Source organism: Geotrypetes seraphini, chromosome 13 (assembly GCF_902459505.1).
Source record: "Geotrypetes seraphini chromosome 13, aGeoSer1.1, whole genome shotgun sequence".
Classification (NCBI taxonomy): domain Eukaryota; kingdom Metazoa; phylum Chordata; class Amphibia; order Gymnophiona; family Dermophiidae; genus Geotrypetes; species Geotrypetes seraphini.
Genome location: NC_047096.1, coordinates 18,200,513 through 18,216,996, shown reverse-complemented (window position 1 = coordinate 18,216,996; position 16,484 = coordinate 18,200,513). Strand labels below are relative to the sequence as shown.

The following is a 16,484-nucleotide window of genomic DNA, read 5'->3' as shown; positions in this document are numbered from 1 at the left end:
AAATAAAAGAAAAAAAAAATGGTGGCATTTTTTATTTTAAAGATGGCTTTTTACTCTTCTTGCTTTCTGGTTTGATTTCATTCTTTTTACCTAATTATCTGTGACTTAAAAAACAAAAACAAAAAAACAGAACAAGAAAAAAAAAAAATAGTGTGTGTTCATATGTTCTTCCTGGAAACAATTCAACAGCACACGCCAGTAACGCAACATTCACACATGCAGACTGTTTTTCCCGATACAACCAGTTTCCAATAGTTCAGGCTTTTTTTTTTTTGTTTTTGTTTTTTTTCCTCTTCTTCCTCATCTTTCCTCAGGATGCGGAGGCAGAAAGGAGTCTGTGCCACATTATCAAGAAATCGCAGAAACCATCCCCAAACTCATCAGCAGAGGTCTCTCTCTTCCCCGTCTCCCTCCCCCAGGCCCAACTTCTCAGTCTTTATTGTAATGCTTTCTTGCCAATACCCGTTTTAAGACTGTCCAAAAGGATAAGCGCCGTGGAAACCCTGCAAAAGACAGAGAGGAAAAGAAAACAATTAAGATATTCAGAATCCAATACAAAGCACGCTCAATGGGCCTAGAACTGCTTAGGGGCCTGATAGAACAAACTTGGCTACTACTTCAATGCAGGGCTTTCTAAAGGGGAAGTACCATTATCATTTTGTTTCCAACTTAAAAATAAACTGTTGCTTATGTTGAATCTGAACTTTTTATAGGTTTATTAATACTTTTTTTGTGTAGATTTGAATCGTCAGAAGCATGCTGTATGTGTTCTTGGGAGCAGCCATCATTTTATCTGTTGTAACAAGGATTGCTGAGCAGACCACTACTTTAGTGCTGTGAAGAATCAAAATATATATTGATATAGCAATGATTACTATTGATATATTTATATATTATTTAACTTAATTGATGCTAATTAGATTTTGCACACACATCGTCCTGCATCTTCTATAATTCCCTGTGCCTAAATCTTCTAGTGTGTGTAGTAGAGAATGACACGGTGACAAAATTCATCACCGTCCCCGTCCCCGCGGGAAATAATCCCATGTCATTTTCTAGTGTCTATTTCAACCTCAGTCCTTCTACACCAGCATTCTTCAAAGCAAAGCTTGTGGGTCAGACTGGTACACTCCCACCTGGAATACTGCGTCCAGCACTGGCTGCCATACATGAAGAAGGACAAGGCACTACTCGAAAGGGTCCAGAGAAGAACGACTAAAATGGTTAAGGGGCTGGAGAAGTTGCCATACTGCGAGAGGTTAGAGAGACTAGGCCTCTTCTCCCTTGAAAAGAGGAGACAGAGGGGACATGATCGAAACATTCAAGATAATGAAGGGAATAGACTTAGTAGATAAAGATAGGTGGGCACTCTCTAAAGTTAAAAGGGGATAGATTCCGTATAAACGTAAGGAAATTCTTCACCCAGAGAGTGGTGGAAAACTGGAACGCTCTTCTGGAGGCTATTATAGGGGAAAACAACCTCCAGGGATTCAAAACAAAGTTAGACAAGTTCCTGCTGAACCAGAATGTACGCAGGTAAGGCTAGGCTCAGTTAGAGCACTGGTCTTTGACTAAGGGGCCGCCGCGAGAGCTGACAGCAGGGCACGATGGACCATTGGTCTGACCCAGCAGCGGCAATTCTTACGTTCTTAAAATCATGAGGAAACAGAAATTGAACTCTGTTAATTAAAGGAAAACTCAGTCTAAAGATAAAGAACTTAAAATATAGTTTGGAGGGATACGAACTTTCAGTAGTCGGCATTTTCACTGGGTTTCAGCTGGCCTAAATTCCTGCTCTCAACTTTAGCCAAGGATATCGACTCTAAGCACTGTTCTGTGAAGTGCGCTTATCTCAGACCTGCCTTTATACGGTAGAATAATGTGTAGCATCAATTTTTTCTGGTGTCGGTTTTGAGCCCGAGAGACCTCTACAACAAAAGCAGCTCACTGATTGCCTATTCCTCAATGCATTTCTTATAAAATTGCCCTATTATCATTCAAAATTCAACAAGCAAACTGTCCTATTTTCTTAGACAGACTATTTATGCCTCACTACCCTCTGAGAGCCTTACATTCGAGCAAGCAAAATCTTCTTTCAGTGCCATCATTAAAAATCATTAATAATAGACGCAATGAAATCTTCTCAACCACTGCCCCCCAATTATGGAACTCTCTTCCAGTCCACCGTAGAGAAGAAACCTTGCTAGATAGATTCAGGAGTTCCTTAAAATATTTTCTCTTTAAGGACGCGTTTGAAACTTGAAAACATTAATCCGAACTTATCCAAATAGCCCCTCCCTCCTTTAAAAGATTTTGTTCTTGTTGTGTCCCTGACTCTTATTTTCCCCCCCCCTCATTGTTATCTCTCCTAAAACCATTGTAGTTCTACCTTTTTTCACCACGTTTGTTTGTAAATCATCCTTTATTTGTTTGGTCTGTTTTTAACGTTAATTGATTTGGTTGTAGTCGAGACTGGCAATAGAGTACGTTAAAAATGTACTCTATTGCCAGTCTCGACTACAACCAAATCAATTAACGTTAAAAACAGACCAAACAAATACACTGTTTTTTCGCCTTTAGATCTTCAGACACTATCACCCCAAGGTCCCTCTCCCCATCCGTGCATATCAGTTTCTCACCTCCCAGCACATATGGTTCCTTCCAATTATTTGTTGGGAGGTGAGAAGCTAATATGCACGGACGGGGAGAGGGACCTTGGGGTGATAGTGTCTGAAGATCTAAAGGCGAAAAAACAGTGTTATATATAAAAACCTTTAGATCTTCAGACACTATCACCCCAAGGTCCCTCTCCCCGTCCGTGCTTATTAGCTTCTCACCTCCCAACAAATAATTGGAAGGAACCATATGTGCTGGGAGGTGAGAAACTGATATGCACAGATGGGGAGAGGGACCTTGGGGTGATAGTGTCTGAAGATCTAAAGGTGAAAAAACAGTGTGACAAGGCGGTGGCTGCTGCCAGAAGGATGCTGGACTGTATAAAGAGAGGCGTAACCAGTAGAAGGAAGAAGGTGTTGATGCCCCTGTACAGGTCATTGGTGAGGCCCCACTTGGAGTATTGTGTTCAGTTTTGGAGACCGTATGTGGCGAAGGACGTAAGAAGACTTGAAGCGGTCCAGAGGAGGGTGACAAAAATGACAGGAGGCTTGTGCCAGAAGACGTATGAGAAGAGACTGGAATCCCTGAATATATATATCTTAGAGCAGTGGTTCCCAACCCTGTCCTGGAGGACCACCAGGCCAATCAGGTTTTCAGGATAGCCCTAATGAATATGCATGGTGCAGATTTGCATGTCTGTCGCTTCCATTATATGCAAATTTCTCTCATGCATATTCATTAGGGCTATCCTGAAAACCCGATTAGCCTGGTGGTCCTCCAGGACATGGTTGGGAACCACTGCCCTAGAGGAAAGGAAGGACAGGGGAGATATGATTCAGACGTTCAAATACTTGAAGGGTATTAACGTAGAACAAAATCTTTTCCAGAGAAAGGAAAATAGTAAAACCAGAGGACTTAATTTGAGGTTGAGGGGTGGTAGATTCAAGAGCAATGTTAGGAAATTCTACTTTATGGAGAGGGTGGTGGACGCCTGGAACGCGCTCCCGAGAGAGATGGTGGAGATTAAAACGGTGATTGAGTTCAAAGAAGCGTGGGATGAACACAAAGGATCTAGAATCAGAAAATAATATTAAATATTGAACTAAGGCCAGTACTGGGCAGACTTGCACGGTCTGTGTGTCTGTATATGGCCGTTTGGGGGAGGATGGGCTGGAGAGGGCTTCAATGTTTGGGAGGGTGTAGATGGGCTGGAGTAGGTTTTGACAGATTTCGGCAGTTTGAACTCAAGCACAGTACCGGGTAGAGCTTTGGATTCTTGCCCAGAAATAGCTAAGAAGAAAAAATTAAAAAATTAAAATTGAATCAGGTTGGGCAGACTGGATGGACCATTCGTTATCCGCCGTCATTTGCTATGTTACTATGCTATGTTACTCCTCCAGTCATACCTCCTTTTGAGCTACACACTAGAAAATTTAAGCGCAGGGAATTATAGAAGATGCAGGATGATGTGTGTGCAAAATCTAATTAGCATCAATTAAGTTCAATAATTGTTAAGGCTCATTAATTCATACTCGATAGCTTATTTACTAGTTTAATTGCACATGCATCTCGACACCATGGCTATTTCAGCACCATATACAGAATCCAAGGGTGGATGCGTAAAAAGACAACAGACGGGGGAGAGTGTGGCAGTGGTTTAAGCTATAGACTCAGCACCCCGAGGTTGTGGGTTCAAACCCACGCTGCTCCTTGTGACCCTGGCCAAGTCACTTAATCCCCCCATTGCCCCAGGTACATCAGATAGATTAGGAGTCCACCAGGACAGACAGGGAAAAATGCTTGAGTACCTGAATAAATTCATGTAAAAACCATTCTGAGCTCCCCTGGGAGAACGGTATAGAAAATTGAATAAATAAATAGGAGTGGTTGGATGTGGAAGAGAGGCTAGAGATGAGGTGAGAGGGCTCAAGAAGCAGCACTTGGAGGTAGCAGAGGGGCATGGGACCGAGAAACAGTTTAAGGAGCATCGTATGTTCTCTATGGAAAACACCTGTTACAGGTAAGCAACTTGCTTTTTTTACGTTAACAAGCAGGAATATAACCAGCCACACAAGTAGGGGACTCCAAAGCTCAGGGCCACTCCATAGATTATATCCATTATAGGGAGAACTCCAATTTGAGAAGTATGAAAGCCGCACAGTTCACAAAGAGGTTGATTAGTCCTGCTTAACTAAAAGGCCAGTGTGATTGTTGCCTGGGTCACGTAGTAATGCAAAGTGAAGTTATGATACCAGCACTGAAACAATTTTCAAAAGAGCTATATTCAGTAATACCAAGTCAGTTTGGATCAAAATAGAGACTAACAGCTGCACAGACTGGCTGATACTCAGAGGATGGTGAACGCCTGGAATACGCTTCCAGAGGAGGTGGTAGAGCAGAGTACGACTTTGGGGTTCAAAAGGGGATTGGACGAGGTCATGAAGGAAAAGGGGATCCATGGGTACAATTAGAGGGTTACTATACAGTACAGAAGGCTGTAAAGTAATAGAGTAGTAGAGAAATAGATCACTACAGGTCACTGACCTGGGGGGCCACCGCGGGAGCGGACTGCTGGGCGTGATGGACCTATGGTCTGACTCAGCAGAGGCAATGCTTATGTGATACACTGATCTTTTCAGATAGTAAGCTAAGTCCTTGTTTATACTCTTACATATGTCTCAAGGATACTTGTACAGTTCAGGATAAAACATTGATAGCACTATTTCTTCACTGAGATGAAAGGGTGTGAGCCACCTTAGAGGCTTCTAAATGGGTGGCTTAATATAAAGTAAACCCTTTATGAATCCCAGAATGATCAGAAGTGTAAAGCAGAGTCCTATCTGAGAAGACATGACAGGCTCAAAGTGTGCAAAGTAGAGAGCTGCACGGGAACGGGGATGACGGGAATCCCGCGGGTTCCCCCTTTGGGTCACGGGGATCCCGTGGGGACGCCCCCTAGGGTCGCGGGGATCCCGTGGGGACGCCTCCGAGGGTCGCGGGGTTCCTGCGGGGTTGGATCGCAGTGCACTCGAGCCACGAGGGTAGTCTCCTTCTCCTTACCTGCCCTGTCGCAGCACACAGCCGACCGGAAATCTTCCCGATGTCAGCGCTGACGTCGGAGGGAGGGCTTAAGCAAAGCCCTCCCTTCCTCCGACGTCAGCACTGACATCAGGAAGACTTCCGGTCGGCTGTGTGCGGCAGGGCAGGTAGGGAGAAGGCAATGGCGTACGAAAGAGGGGGGAAGGGGCGGTCCGCCCCGGAGAATGTGCACAGCCGGTCAGGTCCCCCGATCGACTGACAACAGGCCCAGCCGACAAATCTCCCTGCCCTGTAGCCGCGAATCTAAATTACCTCTTACAGCAGCTTACTACTCCAGCTGCTGTAAGAAGGTAATTTAGATTCGCGGCTACAGGACAGGGAGATTTGTCCGACCGGGCCTGTTCTGTTGTCGGTCGGGTGCAAAAGCGCCACAAAGGTGGAGGCAGGGAGGGAGGAAAGGTGGAGTGGAGAAGAAAAGACGCTTAAGGGGGGAGAAGGCCGCTGAAAGCACTGGGGAAGACAAAGGGGTGGAAAAGAATGCTGAAAGGACATGGGGTAAACGGGAGGAGGGGGGGGGAGGACCCTGAAAGCACTGGGGAAGACAAAGGGGTGGAGAATGCCACTGAAAGGACATGGGGAAAACAGGGGTGGAGAAGATTCTGAAAGGACATGGGGAAGACAGAGGGGGGAGAAGGACGCTGAAAGGACATGGGGAAGGCAGAGGGGGGAGAAGGATGCTGCCTGACAGGACATGGGGAAGATGGTGGGGGAGAAGGACACTGAAAGGAAATGGGGAAGAGGGAATGGGAAGAAGACGCTGGCAGGGAAGAAGACAGAGATGCCAGACTATGGGGGGAGCAGAGGGAAAAAGATGGGTGCCAGACCAATTTGGGAGGGGGGAGAAAGGGAGAGGCACAGTAACAGAGCAAATGGAAGACACAGAGAGAAGAGAGGCAGTGGATGGAAGGAATTGAATGAGAACATGAAGAAAGCAGAAACCAGGCAATAAAGGTAGGAAAAAAATTATTATTTTTTTTTTTTTGCTTAAGGATAAAGTAGTATATTAGTTGTGTTGATAAAAATTTATAAACATTAGAGGCTCTGGTAGAAACCCGTTTACAAAGTATGTATTCTTCCCAATTAATATTTCCAAATTAATAAAGTCTTTTTGCTTATTTTTAAATGGGTTTCTACCAGAGCCTTTAATTCAGTAGCATAATTAAATGAAATAACTATTTTTGTAGTTTATAGGGACGGGCGGGGACGTAGGGGATTCCTCGCAGGGACGTAGGGGATTCCTCGCGGAGACGTAGGGGATTCCTCGCGGGGATGGGCGGGGACGGAGGGGATTCCTCGCGGGGACGGGTGGGACTTTGGCGGGGACGGGTGGGATTTCTGTCCCCGCGCAACTCTCTAGTGCAAAGATGTAAATACGACAGAAGAATTTCAGCATGGTCTTGCCCATTTGTCATACACCACATTGAAAAATCCTTTCCTTCTGAAGGCAGATGAGTGTCTTATGGAAGGTTTTGGGGCTGCTACCAATAAGTCTTGAATTTAAGATAGTACGCTTAGAGAGGCCACTAAATGAAAGGGATGCAGAAGGGGCTCCTGTTCTGTTATCAATGCTGGAAAGATTTACAGCCTGCACAGGGAAAAGAGAGCCTTCTGAGGTAAGGAAACCAGTTCCGCTGAGGCTAGTACAGCATAAGTATCACTGAGTTGGCCTTTGTTTGGAACTTGTGCAGGGTTTTACTATTAAAAATATTGGTGGACAGCAATCTGGGGGGGGGGGGGGGGGGTTTCAAGCAATGCATTGGAAAATTCTCTAAACTTCTTTGTGGACTCAATCACTACAGAGGAGTTAAACACCTTTAGTTTATTGAAACCTGAAGCTGCTTAACTTTCTAATTTAGATCTAACTTGCTGGAAACATGCTGAATATTTGACATACTGTTCATAGACAAATATTTGCCACATACAAAACTGTTGCTCGTATGCAGAAGACTGTGGCTAGTGATTGCCACTATGGTCTTGGGATTCTCTATGAATTTTGGCAGTCCTGTCTCTGGCTGTAGAGGAAAAGGCTTATCCTGAGGTGGGAGGGAGGGAAATCTCTTCCTCATCAGATAGTCCTGCGATGAAATCCAGATCTGGGTTAGGATCTGTTTGCAGGACACTTTGGCGTGCATCTGGTCTCATTGAGAAGGCAGCGGCATATGTCCTTTGTGAATCATCAGAATCCAGAAAGTATAAGAGAGACCATGGTGTCCCGAGAGTTCTGTATTATCTCTGGATAAACGCTACCCTGTGGAGTCCTATACAATAACGACGCTAAAGTCACTGAACATCTTTTGGCCAAAAGTAGTGAAGCTGCTAGGGAAGATTTACTGTTTCTGCTACTGTGACTAATACTAGAATAGATGTGGTGTGATCCAGTTTTAGACTGTCGTTGCACAGGAATACTTGAGCTTGAAGAATACTACATCCTCGGTGCAGGTGGTGATATGCTCCAGACAGGGCTTCTTGTTTAGCACAGACCATCCAGCAGTGGTACAATGAATCTTGCTCTTGGACAAGACTTCTGCATTGAAGCGATGATGCTTCTCTATCATTATAAATGACTTGGATAAAGCCTTATGTTCAGGCCTGTGCAAATCCATCTGTGATGACAGCTTTAGATCAAGATACCTCAACTGAAAACAGTGCTAGGCTAGAAGAGCTTTGGGGCAGAGTGGTGGATATCAGTAGATGAGAAAGGTCCTGGAGTACAGAATCCACCAACCTCCGAGCAGATTTCTCGCATTCTCTCTGTGCAAGCTGGAGCCTCTTCTCTCCCTCATGGTTCACAAAGTCTATGGAGATAATCTTGCCAAGCAGGCAGAGACAGTCTCCTACAAATGCTTGCACTCAGCCTAGTTGTGCTCAGAATCCAAACAAATAAGACATCTGTTATATGGACACTAAAGTTTCTTCCACACTCCAGGCATGGCTTGAAGGTGAGCTTCATCTAAGTTATGTTATGGACATCTGAGGCACCAATAAACTGAGTTTCTTTCTCCTTATTTCTTTTACTATTAACTTAGACGAAAAAGGACAATGAATAGGATGAGCTTTGTTTTCATATTCATTCAGTGGAGCAGAACGCAAAACTGGGTGGACATTCTGCACATGTTCAGAATGTTACATTATTTCTAAACTTTGGGAGAGCTGTTCCATCTAGGCACCATAACATCATCCCCACTTGTGTGCCCGATTATATCCTGATGCCAACAGTAAAAAAAGCTAATACATGTTTCCAAGATACGTTATCAAGAAGCACGTTATTAGTCTCAAGTAAGGGAGAATTAAGTGTGAAAGGGAAAAACCAGCATATATGACAAATGATCCACTGAAAATATAGCTGACAAACTTCATATTTCCTTAGAGCAGTATAAACAGTTTGAAGTACAGTAAAACCTTGGATTGAAAGTAACTTGGTATGCAAGTGTTTTGCAAGACAAGCAAAATATTTTATTCAATTTTAACTTGATATACAAGCAATGTCTTGCAATACAAATACATACAGTATACACACATCACAACATCAGAACTGAGCCGATGGTTCTTCTCTCTCCGATACTGCGGAAGTGTAGTGACTGTTCTAAATGAGCAAGGTCTTGCAATACAAGTACATACAGTACTCGTATTTTGTATTAAAGTTTTTGGGTTGTGGAACGAATCATCTGAGTTTCCATTATTTCTTATAGGGAAATTCGCTTTGTATACGAGTGTTTTGGAATGGATTACAAGCATGGTTTCGGAACGAATTATGCTTGAAAACCAAGGTTTCACTGTATTTTCCTTAGACCTCTGCTAAGTTTTTCAGAGACCCTGAGCCTGGTGCTCCCACTCATTGCTGATCAGTGCAGTCAGTCCAGCAGCATAGAGCCAGATCCACACTCGTACAAGAAAGGGTTAAATAAGTTACGTTTCAGATCTCACACTGATCACTGGGCTGGGCAAAGGAACAATAAATACCATGTGGGACAAGCCCAGTGACTTTCCAAATCAAAAGGACCACATCTGATTTATTAGACTGCCTCTGTCAGACTTCCAGCATAATTTTTTACTTAACGGTACAAGAAACACCCCTGCTGAGACACCTACTTTTCCGGTTATCTGTTTCTGCTCAGGGACTTGAACAAACTAGGGGAATGGGCAACGAGATGGCAGATGAAGTTCAATGTTAAGAAATGTAAAGTATTACATGTGGGAAACAGAAACCCGAGGTACAACTATACGATGGGAGGGATGTTTTTAAATGAGAGTACCCAAGAAAGGGACCTGGGGGTGATGGTGGACTTGACAATGAAGCCGTTGGCACAGTGCGCAGCGGCTGCTAAGAAGGCAAATAGAATGCTAGGCATCATCAAAAAGGGTATTACAACCAGAACGAAAGAAGTTATCTTGCCATTGTATCGAGCAATGGTGCATCCGCATCTGGAGTACTGCGTCCAATATTGGTCGCCGTACCTTAAGAAGGATATGGCGATACTCGAGAGGGTTCAGAGGAGAGCGACACGTCTGATAAAAGGGATGGAAAACCTTTCATACGCTGAGAGATTGGAAAAACTGGGACTTTTTTCCCTGGAGAAGACTTAGAGGGGATATGATAGAGACTTACAAGATCATGAAGGGCATAGAGAGAGTAGAGATGGACAGATTCTTCACACTTTCAAAAAATAAAAGAACAAGAGGGCATTCAGAAAAGTTGAAAGGGGACAGATTCAAAACGAATGCTAGGAAGTTCTTGTTTACCCAACGTGTGGTGGACACCTGGAATGCGCTTCCAGAGGGCGTGATAGGGCAGAGTACGGTACTGGGGTTCAAGAGGGAATTGGACAACTTTCTGCTGGAAAAGGGAATAGAGGGGTATAGATAGAGGATTACTGCACAGGTCCTGGACCTGTTGGGACGCCGTGTGAGCGAACTGCTGGGCACGATGGACCTCAGGTCTGACCCAGCGGAGGCATTGCTTATGTTCTTATGGGAGAGGAGGAGATAGTGGATGCTCTGGATGGGCCATTTGGCCTTTATCTGCCATCATGTTTCTATGTTACTAAAGTTCTGTGACATCACAATGCAGGTGCAAAGAGCCTTAACCTATAGGAAGAGGAGATGCAAATATTAAGAGCATTAGCCAATAGGGAGAGGAGGAGATAGTGGATGCTGCAGATGGATAGACTGGATGGGCCATTTGGCCTTTATCTGCCATCAAGTTTCTATGTTACTAAAGTTCTGTGACATCACAATGCAGGTGCAAAGAGCCTTAGCCTATAGGAAGAGGAGATGCAAATATTAAGAGCCTTAGCCAATGCGCTTCCAGAGAGCATAATAGGGCAGAGTACGGTACTGGGGTTCAAGAAAGGATTGGACAATTTCCTGCTGGAAAAGGGGATAGAAGGGTATAGATAGAGGATTACTGCACAGGTCCTGGACCTGTTGGGCCGCCGTGTGAGCGGGCTGCTGGGCACGATGGACCTCAGGTCTGACCCAGCAGAGGCATTGCTTATGTTCTTATGTTCTTACACAGAGCATTCCTTTCACGGTACCTCTGAGGGCGTACGATTTTACCACTACAGGTAAAGAGTACCTGCCCAAGGACACAACTTACAACGGTCAAAGGTGCCTCTGAGGATTCAAAACCCTCATTTACTTATCAAGCTCAGCATCTCAGGTATCCACATCATCTGTGCAATGTCAGCATGAGTACCTTTGAAGTTTTATAGTCCACTGCCTACTTGAGAATAATATACACATTTTTTACATAGTTACAGTTGGAATAAAATAGGATTAAAGATCCATCAAGTTAAACTTCTTATTGCCTAGCAACTCTCTCTACATGGAAATGCTTGGGAGGTGCAAACAGTGGCGATACCTAGTTGCCAGACTGAGGACTCATGATTGCAGAAGTCCTGGATGGAGCCCTGATGTACGACTGAATTAAAATAAAATGGGAATGCAATATAACCCAGGAATTGAAGGTTATTTTTCTACCCCAGGTTAACAGACAAGATCATCTCTGGCTAGGGATTCAAATGCTTCACAGAATGGACCTCCAAACTCAACACAGATATAAAATCATGAAGTGTTACAATGATATTTAAAGGATTTATTTAGAAATACTTTCTGCAAAGCAGCTTTTCTCTGCTCCTTTGAATACCAGCTCAGGCAAAACTAGGACTACTGCACCATAAGCCTTCTTTCATAACTTCCTTGAATCTGTCTCCCATTTTATATTATACTCATCCATGCCCTCCAATCTAACCCAGTCATCACAGCAGTGTGGTTCAGTATTAGGGAACAGCTGCATGGAACAGCCTTCCAGTGATGATGGAAAACATCTGAATTCTCTGCAGAAGAAGGGATTATATAGCTGAGCAGACCATATGCTATCTTTTTCTGTGTTTCAGTGCTTGGGAAAGAAAGCCAGTATCCATAGTCCTAAAGCTGTACCCCAATGGCTGAGTTTCACTCTCTTCCAAAGGCCTTTGACAAACAGCAAGCATCTCCTCCTCCTGCCTGTCCAAAGAGGTGGAATTAAGCCCAGGAATCAACTCTGTGTATAGAGCAACTGTTCCAGACAAGATTATCTTTTCATTGCGATGCCTGCTGTAAGAAATCTTGATGCTCATTTGCATGCCTGCTCCCATGCATGCTCTGAGCTTACATAATTATGACAAAACAAAATGCGAGAGGAAAATTAACATTTTCTGTGCAAACGTACTTGGACTCTGTTGTTAAAGTCTCTTATTCTTAGATGTGGATGTTATATTATTTATTTCCAACTCAAGGGGGGTTTACCCAATTTACAATCTCACAGCACTATAGTTCAAACTACTACAAAGCAACAATTCCACATCAGCCAATACATAGTACAGTAGCCCATTTTAACATCCCCCCTTTCAATGGAACGCTCCAATTCTACCAAACAATTGGGCCAAATTACAATACATATTTTAAACTGCTCAGGGAACTCCCATTGCATTCCCTCAGTCTATCCTACTCCTCAGCCTTCCCCCTTGTATCTCCCAATCTACCTGTTCCATCTGGTTGGCCGTCGGAGCTTTAAGCTATTTTCAATGTGCTGCAACAATCTTGCATGCTTAACAACTTGCAAATTTCCCACAGTCATGTTTTTAGGAACCATCCCCAACAGGAAGATCTTAGGCTGTACCCTACATTAGGCTCACTAAACCTTCAGCTACTATCTTCTAAAGCTTGAATATATACTTGCAGTATTCTAAAAGCACCCTCACTTTGGAAAAAATTCTACCAAATGTACAGAAAACGCTGCCTCTTCTTTACATCCCTTCCAAAACCTATCTGATGCCCTGGGCATGTGCAGGGAGTGACAGAGGCTAGAGGTGTGTCACTGACTTCCCTGCTGCTCATCCAGAACAGGGGAAGGGGGTGCTTGAGAGCAGAGGCCCTCTTCCACTGGTGGGACTTGGTCATCCCGTAGCTATATCACTGCTTTATGATGCAGTTCCTCCTTTTGATAAAGGAATAGTTGGCAGCTTTAATTAGTAGTTAATTCTGCAGGCAGCTACTGCCCAAATTAAAATTGAAAATAAATTTTTATTTGAACAAGTTGACATGAGGTAACTTTAGTGGCTCAATGGGATCAAAGTGGGCATATCAGAGGAACAGAGCAAATGGCAGGAGCTGCAGAAGGAAGAAAGGCCAAGGGATGAAACGCTAATGATAAATGGGAACAGTGCAAAAGAAATGGGGTACAAAGAAAAGGAGGAAAACTAGATGGAATAGGACAAATGGGAAGTATATAAAAATGCAGACAAGGAAACAGTGGGACGGACAATGAGCAATCCACCAGAACGAATAGGAGAAAATCAATGATGTTTTAATTCAGTCCAGGATATACAGTGAAGACGACCCGACAGTACTGTGTTTCAGCGAACCAAACCGCCTGCATTGGGGGTCACTAATACAGATAAAACAAAAACCTAACAATATAAAAACATTAAAAAATAATAAAAATAAAAACATTAAAGAAATGTGGATACCATAGTGCACCTGTACAATCAACTTCGCTGAAAATAACATCCCATTTGAATGAAGACACATCAGTCTGAGAAAAGGAAAATGTAAAATCAAAGGAGTGTTTGAAAGAAACTATGTGTGTGAAAGAAATATAAGAGTTGAAAACAAATAATGAAATTAGTAGTGAAATAAAATTGAAAAGGAGATGTTATAAACCTTATAATGAGACACTGTAGGACACGTTTGTGTTGTCTCATTATAAGGTTTACAATTTCTCCTTTTTCAATTTTATTTCACTACTTATTTTACTATTTATTTTCAACTCTTTTCTTTCACACACATAACCCCCCTCTTTTATGAATGCATAGCGCGGGTTTTAGCGCCGGCAGCTGCTCCAACACTCATAAAATTCCTAAAAATCATGCTATGGGTTTGTAAGAGGGGGATAGTTTCTGCCAAATACTCCTTAAATTTTGCATTTTCTTTTTCTCAGACTGATGTGTCATCATTCAAATGGGATGCTATTTTCAGTGACGTTCATTGTTATTGTAATTTTGTATATCGCTTAGACAGCTATTATAAGCGGTGTATCAAATTTTAATAAACCTGAAACTTCATTGTTTCTATTTTTATTATTTTTTTATATATTTATATTGTTAATTAGGTTTTTGTTTTATCTGTATTAGTGACCCCGATGCAGGCAGTTTGGTTCACCAAAACAGTACTGTGTCGGGTCTTCATCACTGTATATCATGGACTGAAATAAAACATCGTTGATTTTATCCCACTCGTTCTAGTGCACAGGTAGGCAATTCCGGTCTTCGAGAGCCGGAGGAACCAGGTCAGGTTTTCAGGATATCCACAATAATTATGCATGAGATAGATTTGCATCCAAGGAGGCAGTGCATGCAAATCCATCTCATACATATTCATTGTGGATATCCTGAAAACCTGACCTGGCTCCGGCTCTCGAGGACCGGAATTGCCTACCCCTGTTCTAGAGGATTGCTCATTGTCCAGTCCCACTGTTTTCCTTGTCTCCATTGTTCCTGTGGGTCTGTGTCTTGTTGGACTTTTGGCGATATAAAATGAAATGGAAACCCCAGAAAATAAAATGGGGAAAAAAATGGCATGAAGTTTGAGGAATACAACTAACAGAACACAGATGGAAAACAAAGAAACTGAAGAACTGGCAAAAAAAAAAAAGATCTTTAAAGGGTTACTGCTCGATAAAACTGTAGATATCTATGATTCTATCCTAAGCAACCTCTCTAAATTTTACTCTGCCCTCCCCCCTCAGTTGGTTCCTCCACAAATCATCCTGTACCTGTTTGCCCCATCCCACCATATGGTTTGGTCTTCCTTTCTGGTCTCAGATCACTTTCCTCCTCTCCTCCCAGCAACAGACACTCACCTTACTGTATGTCACTACCGATAAGTTGTTTGAGTGACTGGTGGGTGAGAGATTTACAGAGTTTTGAGACAGTCCATTCTGATCTTGTTCAGTTTGGTCAGGAGGAGACACCCATGTGTTTTTATCAATGGTGCCTAGGTCAGCACCCCCAGGGTCCTTTATAGGGCTGTCTTCTGGTTGCCTGTTCTTCTGTGGAGAGGCGAAAGGGTTAAAGTTTCCTTCCAACTTGCGGTGAGGCTGTGTGTTGAACTCTGTTTCAAAAGATGACAACTGCTGCGTCACTCCTAAAAGTCCACCAACCTCCACACTGAGAATCACCCAGATGACATCTGTGAAAGCAGAAAACAAAGAGCTGAAATCATACAAGCCAAAGCAAAGAAAGCCTGAAAATATTCAAGTAAGTCACTGCACTATTGAGCACTTTACTGAAGCAAGTATGGAGAAATAATCAACACTTTTTTATATACAGGGTGCCCACAAACACTCCTTGATTTTAAATGGTTACAAAATCAAAACTTATTGGAATATGTTTATAACTAAGATGACAGCAAATACAAGTTCCAAAAAGCACGGTTAGCAAGATCTTACACAGTCGCTTGCACTTTCACCCTCATAAGCTGTAATTGGTGCAGAAGTTACAACCTTCAGACAATGCAATGTGTCAAAATGACCAGGTGTTCCTCAAGTGGCCCCAGAGATCACCAGACATTACTGTTTGTGACTTTTTCCTTTGGGGGTACGTGAAAGAGAGTGTACGTACCTCCACTACCCGCAACTATGGATGATCTGCAGGAACGCATCACTGAAGCTATAAACGTGATCACGACAGATATGCTTCGGAGAGTCTGGTCCGAGCTCGATTATCGCATCGATGTTTACGAATGTACTAAGATGTTAAGAGCGGAAGGGAAAATAAGTGAGCGGATGTAGCGAATGAAGCACAATTTGAAGAATGATCATTTTACTTGAGAAATTTGGGCATAGAATAATAAAGTAGGGTCTAGTATGACAACAAATGTGGACGAATTCTACCTAAGGAACTGAAGTTTCTAGGCACTGAGCCAGTAGTTATTTTGGGAAAAATAGAGAACCAGTGTATAAAGCAACTTAGGTGCCAGATGAGTCTGTGCACATAACCTGAAAGAAGGCTACATGGAGGAATAGCACCATCTCTTGAACAATTGCATGTATTACATGAAAAACAGAGCAGAGAAAAGCAATGGGCTCGATAGAACCAACCAGAAACTTTCTCTTCAGAACAACAATGAGGTCAGACCTATCTCAGGACCTATCACCAAGCAAAATGACTGTCAAACTTTTCACTCCCAATTTTGAAGCTTTAAATCAGGGGGTCTTCAAAGTCCCTCCT

The 16,484-nt window shown here is 43.0% G+C and overlaps 1 protein-coding gene across 3 annotated transcripts in view; it reads right to left on the bottom strand.

Moving 5' to 3' along the window:
• Window positions 1–224: 224 nt before the first annotated feature.
• Window positions 225–16,484, bottom strand: part of ILRUN (inflammation and lipid regulator with UBA-like and NBR1-like domains) — a 63,875-nt gene continuing 47,615 nt past the window's right edge. For 2 of the 3 annotated variants that reach the window (XM_033919430.1, XM_033919432.1), the window contains 2 exons: window positions 15,116–15,444; window positions 227–503 (listed from right to left, as the gene is read on the bottom strand). In XM_033919430.1, the coding sequence (XP_033775321.1) occupies window positions 468–503; window positions 15,116–15,444 (365 nt within the window). In that variant the 3' untranslated portion in view covers window positions 227–467. Of the gene's footprint in view, window positions 504–15,115; window positions 15,445–16,484 lie in introns of all 3 variants that reach the window. The other variant, XM_033919431.1, reaches the window with a different exon arrangement.